At 28.1% G+C, this 16,725-nt stretch overlaps 1 protein-coding gene across 3 annotated transcripts in view; it reads right to left on the reverse strand.

Moving 5' to 3' along the window:
* Positions 1-1,052: 1,052 nt before the first annotated feature.
* The window catches only part of LOC129971352 (NACHT domain- and WD repeat-containing protein 1-like), a 144,190-nt gene continuing 128,517 nt past the window's right edge, over positions 1,053-16,725 (reverse strand). For all 3 annotated transcript variants that reach the window (XM_056085034.1, XM_056085032.1, XM_056085033.1), the window contains exons 7-14: positions 15,401-15,754; positions 14,059-14,399; positions 12,384-12,587; positions 9,075-10,639; positions 7,807-8,005; positions 6,989-7,173; positions 6,581-6,705; positions 1,053-4,975 (exon numbers count right to left, since the gene is read on the reverse strand). In XM_056085034.1, coding sequence (XP_055941009.1) covers positions 4,755-4,975; positions 6,581-6,705; positions 6,989-7,173; positions 7,807-8,005; positions 9,075-10,639; positions 12,384-12,587; positions 14,059-14,399; positions 15,401-15,754 — 3,194 coding nt within the window. In that variant the 3' untranslated portion in view covers positions 1,053-4,754. The remainder of the gene's footprint in view (positions 4,976-6,580; positions 6,706-6,988; positions 7,174-7,806; positions 8,006-9,074; positions 10,640-12,383; positions 12,588-14,058; positions 14,400-15,400; positions 15,755-16,725) is intronic.

The following is a 16,725-nucleotide window of genomic DNA, read 5'->3' on the forward strand; positions in this document are numbered from 1 at the left end:
TCAAATCAGACTGATTCGAATATGTAATTTACTTTCATATTCTTTTACATTTTAAAACAAATTCGTTGAATTTTATCACCATAATGTGGTTTTGTTTGTTTGTTTTTTGAGTTCAGATTCGAAAAATAAATATCTAAGATAAATCGCACTCAATTGAATTTCAAGTAAATTTTTTTTATTATTATTACTTTTAGCCCTCTACTGAGATTCAAAGCAATCAATTTACCTTGGATTCGCTTGATAATATTCAAATATATGTATAGTCGAATTAGAATAAATAAATATAAAAAGAAGCCTTTTCCTTTTGCAAAATCATTTATTTGTGAAAAATCGGTTTAATCACAACATTTTTAAGCTGATACTACAATTGAATATTTAATCTCAATGGAGGATTTTACCGATCAGAGCTGTATTAGCGAAAGCGAATGAACAAAAGTACAACTAGTGTACGCGTTTGTCGAATTCTAGCAAAGCAATGGCAGTATTATATATATTGTTATTCAAGGTTTATAAACGAGCTGGAATTAAGCAGGTTTCTCTGAGCATCGCATTCTGATGTTCAATCATATGGAAAGGCATTGCCCAGAATGCACTATGGCTAGTTGAGATCATATTAAACCCATTCATTTCATTAGTTTTAGCAAAATGTTAAATTTTCCCTCTCCCTCCTCTACAATGATTTACAATGAACAACATTGTATATGTAATAAAACATTAAGTAAATAATAAAATGTTTTGTATATAAAATGTAATCATAATATTTAATACAATAAATATCTATTACAAACAATTCAATTAAATTGCATAGTAGCATTTCAACTATTGAATAAAGGTATACATTAAAGAAATTAATAAGAAAAGTTTATGATTAAGTAATATGAGTGCTAGTAAATCTGCTCTCAAGGATCCTACTTGCATTCTATTTTATATTAAGAGAAATTTGTAATTACAGTTAAGAAATGTAAATGTATTTTCAGTATACATGAACATTTTACCTGAAATGCAATATAATATTTGTTCATATAAGGGAGAAAAAAATGACACACTGACAATTAAAATGTTTATGAAGTTTTATTACTATTTTATGAATATGCAAAGATCCAGTTTACAGGAGAAAAACATTGTAACAAAATTCAAAATGCAACAGGAGGAGATTTCTGTAAAACGTCTTGATATGGTTTTAAATTGAAAGAAAAAAATTCTTATTAAATAAATAATGTTATGAAAAACAGACTTTTTTCTTGTATAATACAGGTAACTGCAGTTTAAAAATTTTAATTGATTATTATTACGAATGAAACTAAATCTAACGACAACACAAACATTTCTAAAATCCAGTTCATAAAGTATAGACTAGCTTCAATGCACTGAACACCACAGAGTGTCTTATATTCTACGATTTAATCAACAAGTCGTCATACACTCATTCCAACTCAATCATCATGTCATGCAATCAAGATCTGATTTTTAAAACTTTTCTCCTTATCTAGAATTATGGTACAATTCATTCCTAAATCTGTCTCTTAATGACAACTATCATCAATTCTTCGGCCCTTAACACATCCATTTTGTAAAGTCAACCTTTATTTTGCTGTTAGAAGGCATGTTACTTACCTGGTCAATATCAGACTAAAAAAGTGCAATCAAAGAACTTGCACTATGCCAAAACAATTTGCAGCTTTTCAAATGGCACAAAATCCATACAATGCAAATTGCAATTCATCTTAATCCAAGAAAACTTTAAGATGTTAAGATAGAAGAATTGAATGTAGTTGTACTCTGTTGCTTCTCTTTTCATGAAATAAAAACAAGTTTCTGTGCTTAATGGCCACAAATTCCATGACCAACTTGCTAAGCCAATGAAGTTGAAGCTTATTTAAAAATGTTCTGCAGCAAATATGACACAAAGATAAAACAATAGAAACTATTGGGCATATGACACACTTTCTTTTTCAAACTATACATTTAGTCTGAATATGCACTTATATATCCAGTCAGATTCTACAGTTAGTTGGCTTTATTGACACAGACAAACAAGAAGTGCATTTTGATTCACACTTAACAGATAATGGGAAGGTGTTGAAACACACGCTGAGAGATGAGGAGAAAAGATATCTAGCAGATTTAGGGCCAAATCCCAGGGATTCGACAAAATAGTTGGTTGTGATTATTAAACAGATTTTGTACACAGAGATTCAGCTGATCTTTCAGACAAGTAAAAAATTTCAGGATTTCAAACAAAAAAAAGGTTTACATTTTTAATAATCTTTTGATAGCAAACATGTTATATAACAGCAATTGTAACAGAATTCCACTTAATACACCAAAATGACGATCATAAACTGTATTTTTTGTACCTAATATCACAACAAACATCGAGCACTTAACATTCTCTTTCTAATTATTATCTATATGCCTAATGCTAGGAATATTTGTCAGTGGCATGACATCGTCAAAGAACGACGGATGCAATGCTGCCATTTAGCGCACTCGAAGTTCTAAAATGTAAAATAAAGCCAACGATAGATCAAGAGCTTCACACCATTCGAAATTTTGGTCGTTTGGTAGCATCACAATCTTGGTAAAGTTCAACAGACATACACATATAAAAAATAAGTGGCAGTATTCTTTCTTTGTAACAATGAATAACAAACAGCTAATGTAGATTAGTTCTAGCTACACAAATCAATGTTCTCCTTTATTTTGGTTTTTCCATCACCACAATTATCAAGAAGAGCTAATGGTATTTTAAGACACATTCACAAATTTCTTAAACACAATTAACTCTTGCATGTGGAATAATCTTCCACATCATATGCCAAATATCCTTCCTCACATATAAGGAGAATTAGATAATTTACAAAAAGTTTCTTAAATAAAAAAGACAAAGTATGTGCTTATTTTGTAAGTAAATTAACTTAATATAACATCAAATGTCATGGATATGAATGAGTTAATAATAATTTTTTAATAATCGTTCAGAGACTGATTCTAGTTTTAATACTGAATAAAATACTTTCAGAGAAGATTATTAAGTGATGACAAAGAGAAGGTGATTAACAAATTAAAAAATCGATTATAGACAATATTGACAAATTTGAAAATTAGTAAAATAAAACTTCTTTTAACTTCTTAAAAATCTGTACAGAGAAAAATTAATTTTTTTTAATATAAAAACTGAGATAAATTAACAAGAAACAAAATAGGTGTTTTTACATTTTGGCATATTAAAAATATTTTTAAAGAAGAAATCACCTTTTCTTAATCAACTGGCAGAATTCTAGATTCACATTTACAATTGATGCCATTACATAAATAATGGATCAAAATCTGGCATTACTTAAATATCTTCAACTTTATTTAGAGGAAAGAACAAAGTAAGTTTTGTTTCTAATATTATCAATGAACTTTCATACAATATTTAAATTTGTCATGGTACAAATGTCATCATATTGCTATAGATAGGAATCCAGGATAGTAGAGTTGAACACAGTCATTAATTTCTCTATACCAATAATGAATTAAATATTGACATTAAAAATTTTAGTAAAAAACTCATAAAAATATATTACAGAAAAATATGTCATCATTTATAAATCAATCTCTGAATGATTAATACCCATTGTTGCCAAAAAAATAAAATAGAAAAATAAAAAATTTATTTTGTGAAAGGGAAAAACTTAGATAAAACTTAGAAACTTTGATACAAAAAAGTTAGTGTGCGAATGATTTGTGTCATTTGAAAATGGTTAAGAAACAGAACTGTATACATTAATACTTGTTAATCAATAATTGTCACTAAAGGGTTGCAACAGATCTGAAACTAAACAATAATTATTCAAAATTCCACTTACAATATAAGTTAAAAAAAGTGAATTGCACTTTCACTTAATTTTTAATAATGCACCAAACTGCATTTCTTTTATTTTCAATGAAATCTATAAAGTTAATATTTTGTCATATAATGCAAAATTTTAAAAATAATAAAAAAAAAATTATATAATTTTTTCTAGCAAATATTTGAATGATCATAGCAATTTGCCAGTAGCAATTTTTCAGAAAAAAACCACAAAATGTATAGAAAATCGCAACAAGAATTAATTGACATTGCGTAGCTTATATTTTGAGCAGTGAAATATTTTTTTTGTTTAATGTACATATAAAAATTCACACAGGACTTGATCCTGTATCTTGAAAGATAGACCAAATGAATTTTTTAAAACAACTGACAAAGCGACATGATCAACATTTCCTAATGCATAAGAAAAGTCCTGAGTTTTATAAATATCTGATATATATGTACAAGGTAACAAATGCAAAAAAGAAAAGAAAAAAAAAAGCATATTTTGTCTGGTATTTTACATGTTAAAATATGACATCTATACAACAAAAATTCGCCAATGCAAAAACTGTTTCATTTGCAACAGGGTACTTGACTACAGGATGACTGCAGCTTTCTTATCAAGTGAATCAAGTCAAACCATAAAAACCAAAGACTGGTCCTTTGGTATTATTCCTCATCATTACACAAAATGTTTCAAAGGCTTTACTCATAACTTTTTGAAACTAGTTGGAAATGCCACTTCAAGATGCTGACAGAAATTCAGAGCCTCCACAACAGCTTCCACAAAAGGGTATACTCATTCATAAGTAACAAGAACCCAGTTCCTCATTGCATTCTGCTTCAAAAGTAGGTATTTCACTACCTTTGGATGAGTTAATTGAAATGATGTTTTGAAGAAAGTTTAAGGAATTCATTGACCATCATGGCTCATGTCAAAAACTTTATTTTTGAATTGGGAATCCCCATAACAGGTAATTTTTGGCATTTCTTCTTCCACTGTGCTCTCTTGGCAGAGAAGGAGAGTGGTGATGCTATCAAATCCTTTCAGGCCCAAAATAACTGCTCGCCCATCCAGTGATAATTCACAGCAGGAAAATTCTTGATCAGGGGTGAATACAGCCAAACATTCGCCTAGAAATAAGTATTAAAAAATTTAATTTTATATCAAAGAATTTAATTTCAATAAGAAAGAAACAAGTAAAAAAATATGTTTGCCATATTTTGGATGACAATATTTTTACAAAAGTTATCATGGGCTGAAGTGATCAAATGCATAGTTATTTTAAAACAAAAATATTAAATCTTATAAATATGCAATTTATAAAATCTACTTGAGTCTACTACTAATGTCTTGTTGCATTTGGCCTTCTACGTTTGCCTGATAGTGCTTAATTCAATTTTCCATGCAACCTTTATTCAATGAAAACATCTTACAATGTGTCTTTTTCAAAAAGGTTATATTGAATGGTAATTTTAAATATAAAATCAAAACAATATAATTCTCTCACTAAAAAACACAATTAAAGTGCTTTAATTTTCAGTTTTATTTTCAATTAAAAACAGTTTACTTAATTTCCCTATTTAGCATTGTTTAATTATTTGGATTGCCATATTCCAAAGTTACTTTTTTAAATACTAAACTTGTGATTTGAACTTCTTGCATTTGAAAACACTGCATATTCTTAACTTTTCTCCAAAGATTATCATAATGCGCAAATCAAATTTATATAAACTAGAATAGGATTTTTAAAACTATACATTCTATCATTTCTCCTAAGAGTTTAGAATTGCATTAAAAATAATCATGTTTTAATGATGAACAAGAAAAACAATGCTATTATTTTATATAATTAGGTAACTTATCATTATTCATAATTAATTTGGAAATTGGCATTCTTTTTAGTTTGTTCCTTTCTATTTTTGGCTTCATTTTTTTAATCATTTCATTTTAATTAATATCTAATGAAATTTCAGCCCACTAAACACTATTTAAATGGCTAATTAGGCTGACTATTGATTATTCAGAGAAAATATAACTGTCTCCTTATATACATATGAGTGTATTTTCAAGTCTTCATTTTCTTCATTAACTGGTAATGAAGATGATTAAAGAAATTATAAAGAGGAATAATTTAATACCATTAAAGTGAAAACAATTTTTAAAAATATAGAGAGAGGAAACAATTTTTTAAATATAATTGGCAGCAATACCTTCTTTGGAATCAATCAGTCTCAGTAGCAAATGTGTATTTTTTAATCCCTTCTCTAGTAATGCACTAAATTATATTAGAATCTTTAAAACATCATCATTTGAGGATAGTCAACCTTCTAACTCTCCGACCCGCCCTAAGGCACACGGATTTAAACCATAGAACTGAATGACCGGACCGCCGCAACAGCAATTGGCGGGAACTGTGGTTGAGTCCTAAGGGCCGTCACCGGCCATGGTACAACCCTCCCCGAAGGAAGTACGTCCCGTCATCGGTGGGGGGAGTCAGATCCCCCACCTATTATTGTACCCTCCAGGGTGGCGAGATCCAACCACCATGCCGGAAGCATCTCATCCTCATTTCGAGATCATTTGAGGATAAAAGAATCAGGATGTTTTGAAAACTTCAAAAGTTATTAGAAATCAAATTTACATTTTCTAACTAGAAATATTATCATTATTCCAAGCAATGTTTAAATTTTCAAAAAGTGGTAGTGGGTGAAAATTGATGAATGGCAAAATCTTACCTTTTGTTATATCCCAAACCCTAACACTTCGATCATAATTTCTGGAATCGTAAGTAAGACACCTTTTGCCAGACTCCTCCATTCGAATCTGGTCTACTGGTGCACTGTGGCCTCTTAGAGTAAACCTGTTCAAAATATTATAAATTTAAGTAAAAAAGTGCAAGATTTAAAAATAATATGTAAAAGCTATCTAATCAAAACATCTAGAATTAGGTTTTTTTTTTTTTTTTTAACTAAACAAAAGAAATTTGCCAGCTAAATTTTACATGAAAGTTCTAATACATTACTGAATACCAATACATTTAGAGTTTCAAGAAAAATAATTTAAAATAAAATTATAGATTTTAGACAATTATACCTGCATATACATAAGTGATATGGCCATGCATATACCAAATAAATACTAACCTTCGAGCTCCTGTTGATAAATCCCAAACTAATACCCATGTATTTTCAAGACCATTTACAACACAACCACCTTGTGATGATATGGCAATGCTGCAGCTACTACTTTCTGGTTTCCATTTCTTAAACAATGTCCCACTTTGCAAATCATAGACAATGATGAAATTAGGTGAAGCATCATGTAACTCCTATAGTAACAAAAGAATATTAAACTGAGTTAATTTCTCATTTACAACAATAAGATTAAATAATAATATTATATACTTATTACAAGTTGAGAAATCATTTGTCATAGTGACAATACGAGTACAAAACTATCATAGGATGTTTTAATTCATTTATCAGTTTTTTGTTTCTTTGTTTTTGTCAATCAGATTGATAAAAATTTACTGGAGCAACATCTGTTTTTGTTAGAATAATTAAATATTGTTTTTTTATATATAATTTTGTACTTTTAAATAAATAGATGTGCATAAAAATCAGCGAAAAAAAGAAAAGAGCAAAAAGAAAATGAAAAACGCATGATTGATACTTAAATGAAGCCTTTCAAAATATAATTCTTTGCAAAAATTCCATTTGAATATATATATATATATAATTTCAATACAAAATATACTCCAATTTTTTTTTTATATAAATGCCAAATCCTCTAAATGAGAAAGGCATAAAATTTGAAGCAAAAAGAATTTTATTTCATTATTTTTTTAAATGGTTAGAAAATTACCAAAATTGCATAAATGAAATTAATTTACAAGATTAAAATAGCTTCCCAAATTAAAAATTAACACTAAAACTATAGTAGAATTCCCATTCATACTGACCCTGCAAACAGAAACGACATAATGACCATCGTCACTAATTGCAGACAGTCGAGTTACAAATTCATGGTGAGGTATCCGAAGATCATAAACCAACTTTCTACTTGTCAGATCCCACACAAGTAAAGGAAAGGGCTTTTGAGTTTCATCTCCACAAACACAGATTCTTCCATTTGCACTTACAAGTAAACTGTTCAGAAATCTATCAGAAATAAAATTTACAAGAGATTTTAACAGTATTTTAAAAAATTTGTTAGACTTATAAAAAACAGTGAATTATCAAAATCACTATATAATAAAAAAATCAATATCAAATAAATTAGTAATATGTCATATCAATAAATATTTAAATAAATTAATATATTTAATAGAGTAATAAAATACGGTGCTTAATCGTTTATGCATATACAATTCCAGACATTCACAATGTACTAGTTTTGTTTACGAAAAGTCCAACACATCTTTTCCTGTGAGACATTTAATATCTGTGTTCTTTTTCACTGTATTAGGAAGAAATATGCAAAGGGAAAAGAAAAATATTTCACTCATTTTTTTATGTAACACACATTATTTTCTCTAATTAATATTTCACATTTATTAAAAAATCAACTATACAATCCACACAAATCTTATTCCCTTTAATATATCTATATCTTTTGTTGAAGAATCATTGGATTAAAAATCATTATTAAATATGATTGCTATGGATGTGTATATTATTATTTGTCCTTTTATAGATTTGGGATGATTTTTTTAGAATATTTCATCTACAGAATGCAAGGAACCAATTAATATTATAACAGCAAATAGTGCTATATACCACTTAATTTACTAACTTGCTTTAAAAAAAAATAGGTTCTTCAAAATTATTAGTAATATCTGAAAATTATTTGCTTTTATATTATCAAATGAATTTAACTGTTTTCATTATTAAAGTTTTGTAATTCAAATAGCCTAAAGTTCTTTTAATAGTATGGATACCACTAAAAGAGTGAATTCTCATATAATTCTTATTATTCAATACTACTTTATGCATTAAAAATCTAAATATATTCCATATGCAAAATTTCTCACAAATAAATTATTACCCAAAAAGTTAAGGAATGTGATAGTTTATACAAGGTTTAGGTAATGATTTTGAAATTTTTCTTTAAAAAAAAAAAAGAACTTATAACAATATACAAATAAATTTCAAATATTCACTGCAATTGTTTTAAAAAAAAAAGATACAAACAAAAATCTTACATGCTTTATTCATATATATTACCTACCTATCTTCACCTACTTTGAAAGTTGTTTCTAAATCACCAGTATTAAGGTTGGTCATGTTAACATACATTCTGTTCCTAGAGAGAGCAACAGCATAGTTTTCATTGTGCAAACCATAATAGGCCATTTTTTGATTCATCACACCCTTTAGCTTCACCACAAGGGTACCTTGATCTAGGTTATAGACTTTCAGTTCTCTATTGCACAAAACTAAAGCACGATGAATATCGATCATTTTAATGTCTTTTGGTTGGTTAATTCCTGTCATTCGACGAACTGCAGCTTGTTCATAAATGTTCCATACAACAATTTCATTTTTATCACTTGATATAGAAACAACATGCCCTTTGTCTTCTTTAATAGTGTACAATCCAGTGAATGGAAAGCCTTTGGAGCTAGGGGATTCAGAGCCAGGAGATGAATGATGATTATTACAATTAACAGTTACATTTGGGATAGCAGGCTCTTCCAGACAAGAGCCAATGGGCAACAGAGATGATAATGGTGGCTTGCAAGATGTTTCGTATATACTTTTCAATGAAGAATACTCAGAAGAGCAACTAGTAGAAAAGAACTTCTTAAGGCGCCCATACATTTGTGCAAAAAACTGAGATCCATCGCAACGCAAAGCATAACTAGACAGCTGTACAACATTTTCCAACAGTTCTAATTGCTTCTCACTTTCAGGTAGAGTTTTCTGATAACCTGAAATGTCCTCTAACAGCTGATAAGGATCAGAGCCACAGAACTTATACAAAAGCCATGTGGCATCAAATAAAAAGTTGTCTCGTATTGAATCATTTACTTGTAAAACCTGGTAAGGCAATTCTTCTAATTTTCTCTTATTCGGATTTGGCCCATAGGCTAGTGGCTGATCAAGCACAAATCTGTCCTGTGATTGTTCAGAAGTAGGAGATATGGGTTTAGCTTTGCCTTCAGCCCACTTGCCAAAGAAATAATCTACCAACACTTGTGCTGATGCCTTCACTGTGTGCCCTTTGTTTTGCAGATATTTTTTCATTACTGTCCTATATGCTTCACAAGAAAGCATAGTTAAAGTTCGTCCACCAAGTACCTGAGTTCTTAAAAAAGGGTTCAAGAAATTTTTTACAGATGCCCATAGAATGGCAGGGATTCGACGAACTTTTGTTTGCTTACCAAAAAATACGAGATTTAATACGCTATCTTCACAGGACAATAAATCCAACATTTCACTTTCACTTATACCATGCTTAGCTGCAACTAAGAGTCCAAGGACCAAAGTTATCAAGGTCACGCCTAGATGAGATTCCACATGAGACAAATATTGAAAAACAAGTCCTTCTGTATTCTTCTGCATATCCTCTTTTTTCTCAACAAGCATATCTGCCCACTTGGTGGACATGAGTCCTAGCAAATGGGAATAACGTGCACTATTTTCTCCTTTCAAAAATTCATCAATCATGTCTTGTTCTGGAGAGCTCAGACGTTTCTTATTGCTTTCTAACAGGTGACTTACAGTTGCTTTAGCTTCATCAGCGGTGGGATTAGAAATAGACAGAAAACAGCTGCTGCTTTCCATAATATTCTGCAAGAAAGTAAAAAAATCTCAATAATGCATTCATTTATAAAAATAACAAATAACAGATATCAGAATTTTTTTTATTGCAGAATTTTTTTTTTTTGCAGACATGCATTCTATATAAACACTTCCTTTAAAGTGTTTATATGAAATGCATGTCTGCAATGTTCAGACAAGTCCATTGTATTTACAGTCATGAAATTTAGCCCACACGTTGTTATAATAATGATTCAACATACCTAAATTTTTAAAATTTAATCTAGAAATTTTTCATACATTTTTGCCAATAATATTGTTTATAGTGACTGTAGAAAAAATATCTGCATACCATTAAAAATGATAGATAATTTCTCATTCTAGAGAAAATTATCTCATATCTCTGATTAAATTTTGAGAAATTTCTACAAATTAGTCACTTTTTATAAAAGATTTTAAAAACAAAGACTAAAATTCCAGCTTCAAACATTTTAATTCTGCTACCTTAGATTTTTTTTTTAATGGCTCTGAGCATTTCTCCATAACATAAAATATGGGCAATTACAATACATTCTTCATATATTTTTAATTTTTGTTCTCTTGATGATTTCAAGTATTTTATATTGCTGATTAGTAACAAAAAATATGAACTCAAAGGAGGAGTTTTACTTCTTTGCAGATTCAGTAAGAACTAAATTAAAAAATCAAGAACCATAATAATTATTTTTAAGTTTGTAGCACCTCTTTTTCCCCTTGTGCAGAGAGCGTCCCTTGTGGCGTTTTTCAGAAGACAAGCAGTTGAACGGCAGACCTGCATCCTGAGGTCGATTTTTTCCCTGTGCTAATGCTGCATGCTTTCAGCTGGAAATCGTATATCCCTCCACCATACTGTTTTCTTTAACCTAATTGTCTATGTGTGTTTGTAAATTTTGTAGTGTAGCTGTGTTTGTGTATATTAAAAAGATTATATTTAAAACCGGGCAGCTTATTAGATAATCACAGCACACTCACTATAAGTTCGAATAATATCATTTGCAGTAAACTTTCTAATTTTATTGTTTAGTGCTTTCTTTTTAAGTTTTATTCCCAATTATTTTGATTTTTGTTATATGAGTTCACCAAATGGTATCATCACCATGAAGAAAAATAAATATGTACAGCATGAGGAAAAGGAAAAAACTGCCAATATCATTTTCAAGCTCGATAAAGTTTAAAACTCATCAATTTTAATTTTGAATTTACTAGCAAAATTTATGAAATATCTTCAAAGCTTTAAATTGAATAATTTTTTAAGATATCCATAAATAAGTAATAATTATTTACATTAAAGAGCAAAAGTTGGAAATCTGATTAGTTTTTGAGCTGAGCTTAGATGCTAAAAAATTTGTTCTTAAATGGGAAAAAGTTGAATAGCAAAAATTTTGGCAAAATATATACATATAACTAGATAATTAATTTCTTCTGTTTAATTTTTTAGAAATCAACAGAGTTTTAAAAACCATATATATATTATTTCACATTTCTTTTTAAATTAAGTATTTTTGTTTTCAAAACATTTTATATGGATAGCAAAAAGCTTCTACCCCAGTCCAAATTCGGAGAGAATTCTTTGGTAAGAAAAAAATTACAATTCAAACTAGAAACACTTTTTGTGAATGAAATCAAAATTTACATTTTAAAAAAATGTTGCAATATTCAACAATATATATATATTATTTTCTGATAATACAATCATACATTCTGCATTAAAAATATTTGTAAAACCATCAAATACCTTTATTTTGTTATGTTCCTCACTGTCATCTCTAACTGTCAGTATTAATTTAACATGGGTAGGTAATTCACGGGGAAGCCATTGCAAATCTTTGTCACTGTAATCTGCAAGTTGATCAATGCCATCAATAAGGATAATAAGTGGTCGCAATTCTGATACTTTACCCAACAGCTTTCCTAAACCATAATCCCAGCTATGAATGGTCTAAAGAAAGAAAGAAAGAAATATTCAATAATGCTAATTTTCACCAATATTATATTCTTTCAATTATAATGTATTAATATATAAAAACGGTATCTGCTATTTACATATAAAAATATAATTTTGTTAATTTTTTTAATGAAGCAAAGTAAGAAGAAAATCAAAAACATAAAAGTTTTATCTTAAACTCTTTTAATTTATAAATTTCAATGAAAAATTGATAAGATTTTAGAATATAGTAATTTTTAATTTATTTTAAAAGAGCCTACTAATTGCTATGAATACTTTATGAATTTTGTAAAATGTAAACTACTGTAAATAAACTTCTGTTTGTGCCATCTTAATTAAAATCTTTTGAATCTATGAACCTATCAAAACATGCGAACTAAAATAGCAGTTTAAATTTAACAGCGGATAATATCATAAAATAGAAACAAATGGTAGTGATAAAATATCGCTTGTACCTGTTTTAATCGCAGTACAGCTACAAACCTGTTTTAGAATCAAATAATCTATATATATATATATATAAAATACAACATACCCAACACAGAAAATTGCTCTTATTACATATTGTCGAATGGAAACAATAAAATTTAAATAAGTCACTATACAAACATTTCAGAGTACTTCACTGAATGTTTTTAAAGCTGCAGTTAATTCAATACTTCATTTATTATTGAAGCTGAATAGAATTTTCACTTCTGTTTTTATTTCTTAGTACATACACTTAAAAATTTTTTAAAACTATCCAATCAAATTCATGTTTTGCAGCATTATTAAATAACAATATGAAATTTTAAAAAAAATATGCAATTCACATTAATATTTAACCGTCTACAAAATTAATAATACATACAAGTTCCTCATTAAATTACAGAATTTAAAATAAATTTAATTTAGCATATTATCAAAACAGCAATATAAACTTTTTTTCATACTGATATTATTAATATTTTTTTTCTAAAATGGAAGATAATCATAATAAATTTCATGAAATAAAGTAAGCATTCCTTATTTTATGTTAAAACTAGATACAGTGATAACATTCTAATATGTTAAGGCAAAGTATGAAACACATATTTTAATCTCTACAGTTGCTTTTGAGACACATGCGAGTATGCAAAAAGTATTTACAAAATAAATAATAATAATACATATTGTGAACACATTTTGAATAGTCAATGCAAAATGCTATTTTTGCTAACATTTATAAAAACAAATAGTGGTTTTTTATGGTTTCAAATTGACCTTTTCTTCATATATAAAAGAAAATGGAATCTGCCATTCGTTGTAATGTCTTGTACTTTATATATTATTTGAATTTATATACTACGGTTACCAAATAAGTAGGCAGAATGCATGAAATTATTCCCCTAGTAAATAATGAATATGTAAAAATATTATAAAAGATTTATTTCCTAATTCTTGTATAAGGAATAATAATAATAAACAGCAATTGCCAGTTACTTACAGATGAAGCCACAGCAGGGTGCTCACCATATAAAGCACAGCACTGTTCAGAAATGCTTCTCAACAGCTGATGCTGAGTAGCTGACTCTGCAGTTAGACTAACAATACGTGAGACAATGCAAGAGGCAGGAAACCAAACTGAGCACATTTCAGTCAGTTTGGCTATCAAGCTGGTTTTCCCACAGCCTGCAGGGCCATGAATGATTAGAGGATGATTGGTACTTCCATTCAGATATGACTTGACTGCTTCCAGACTAACTTCACGGTGCAGGAAATTCTTACTCAGTTGACGACAAGCTTCATATTGCTGAATCAATTCTACATACAGTTGTTTTTCTATGCCTTAAAAAAAAAAAAAATTAATGAAACTTTTGTATTTGGCAGTATTAAATAAAAAAACAGAAATATATAAAATGTTCAACAATTTTAAACTAATTACATTATTGTGACAGAATAGTTCACCCATCATATTAATAGTATATGATAGTAATAACAACTTAGAAGTTCCACCGAATTTTATACTTGATAAAATGGAAACATTAATAATTGTTACTCCTCCTCTTTCCTCCTTTCAAAAATGAGAAAGAAAATTCAGAAACAGTCCAGAGGAAATTTAGTTAAAATTTGTATTAGTATTTGAATTCAATTCTGATGCATAGAGGGAATGAAAATGGGCTAACTATTTTGTATCTAATGAAGTAAATGATTTAAATTTTTATATTAAATATTAGAAAGTATTTGGCAAAATGACTCTCTAAAAACATAATATTTAAAGAAAATTCTTTTCTATTTATATTCTAGTCATGCCCACTTTTAATTAACATTACAATATATATATATATATATATATATATATATATATATATATATATATATATATATATATATATATATATATATATATATATATATATATATTTAGCTTCTTAAAAACTATATATTTAAATTCAATGTAGAATATACATGAACAACATAATCTATGAAGAAGATTACCTAACATGAGAGAAAATGAAGATTTACAATTACACTTAGATCAAAACTCGCAGCAAAACAAACTTTAAAAATTGCTAAAAGTTTCAAACTTAAAATTGGAGGAAAGAAAACTGAAAGATTGGGCTAGATCTAGAGCTTAGATTTTTATTTTATTTTGGTTTGGAAAGAAATCAATTGAGCTTTTACTATTAACTGTTTAAATTCCCATTTTATAAAAAGTTTCTGCACATTAAAAAGCAAAAGTTCAAATTACAAGTAAAGGGAAATAAATGTCTTTCTTTCTTTATTTCAAAATTTATTATAAAAAAAAACAATCAAGAAAAATAAGATAGTTAAAAAAATCAAATTACCTCTGTAATTTTCTCGTGCTTCTTCAAGAAAATCTTCCTCCAAAAGACCATCAATCAATTTTTGTAACTCTTCTTTTAATGAATCACAAAAATCTGATATGTATTGCTCATCTTCTTCAAAATTTTGAGGATCGATTCCTTCTTCATGCCATTTGACATAGAACACCAGTTTTTGAGTATCTGGTAGGTAATCCTCAAGTTGGACTTTTGATTGGTCTATCTTGCGGCTGCAAGGAGATGGCTTATCACCACCACCTGAAGCAGGTTTATGAGTGAAACGACGCTGCATCCAAAGAACTCGCTTTGCTTCTTGAGGATCATCTGAGACTATAAATTTAATTTCATCTTGCAAAACTAGAAAGGGAAAGTAAAAGATTCTTAGTAATGAAATTAGATTAACAGAATTAAAATTCTAATTGGTACTAGCTAATTTATGTAACAACATATTTATGAAGTTCGACTAAAAATTATTTCATTATTTTTCATCTGTGTATTTAAAACTGGTAATAAAAATATTTTCTACAACAAAATTAAGATGTTAACCAAGTAAAATTATTAGCATATTTTTGGCAATATTTAGTCTCATAATATTTAAGTTCAAAACTGATAATTAGACATAAATTTCAAAATTCTGATTTAATTAACTGGAATATTATACAAACTTTAAACTTTTTCAAATTAAGATGGCTAAAAGAATATACTGTTTACAAATACCAGGAAATGAACATTGAACTATCATGCCAAAGCTCTTCAATAAGCATTTTCTTTTTTACATCCAGAAAGTTAAGTAGCATATTCATTATTAATGCATTACTGTATACAAAAATAAAATTTACATTTTTAGATAATGATGCTAAGGTATGCTTTAGATTGGAAAGGTACAAGAGTTTATGAAAATTCAAGCATTTACATTAAAATAGTAATTTTTGACTAGTTTATGATGAGTTTTATAATTGAAAAAACATCAGATATTTATTACCATTTTCGATTAGAGATTTAAAATAGAAATTTCATGCTTTTTGGTTCACCAAAGAGGATTTCATGAGATATATTGCAAGTTAAATGGTTGTTTCGATTTGTGCTGAATATGCCTTGATAAACAAAACATTTATAGAATTCATTTAAAATCTGTCATTTTACAATAAATTTTTATTACAGATAAAGAAACAGATACCAATTGAAAAACACTTTAGCAAAATTATACAAAATAAAAATTATTTTATTATTTGCAATAAAAAAAGGAAAAAAACAGAAAAATACAAATTCCAGTTCTTTAAAATAAAACATAAAATATACAAAAGTGACAAAACAAAATATGATTGGAT

Source organism: Argiope bruennichi, chromosome 6 (genome assembly GCF_947563725.1).
Source record: "Argiope bruennichi chromosome 6, qqArgBrue1.1, whole genome shotgun sequence".
Taxonomy (NCBI): Eukaryota; Metazoa; Arthropoda; class Arachnida; order Araneae; family Araneidae; genus Argiope; species Argiope bruennichi.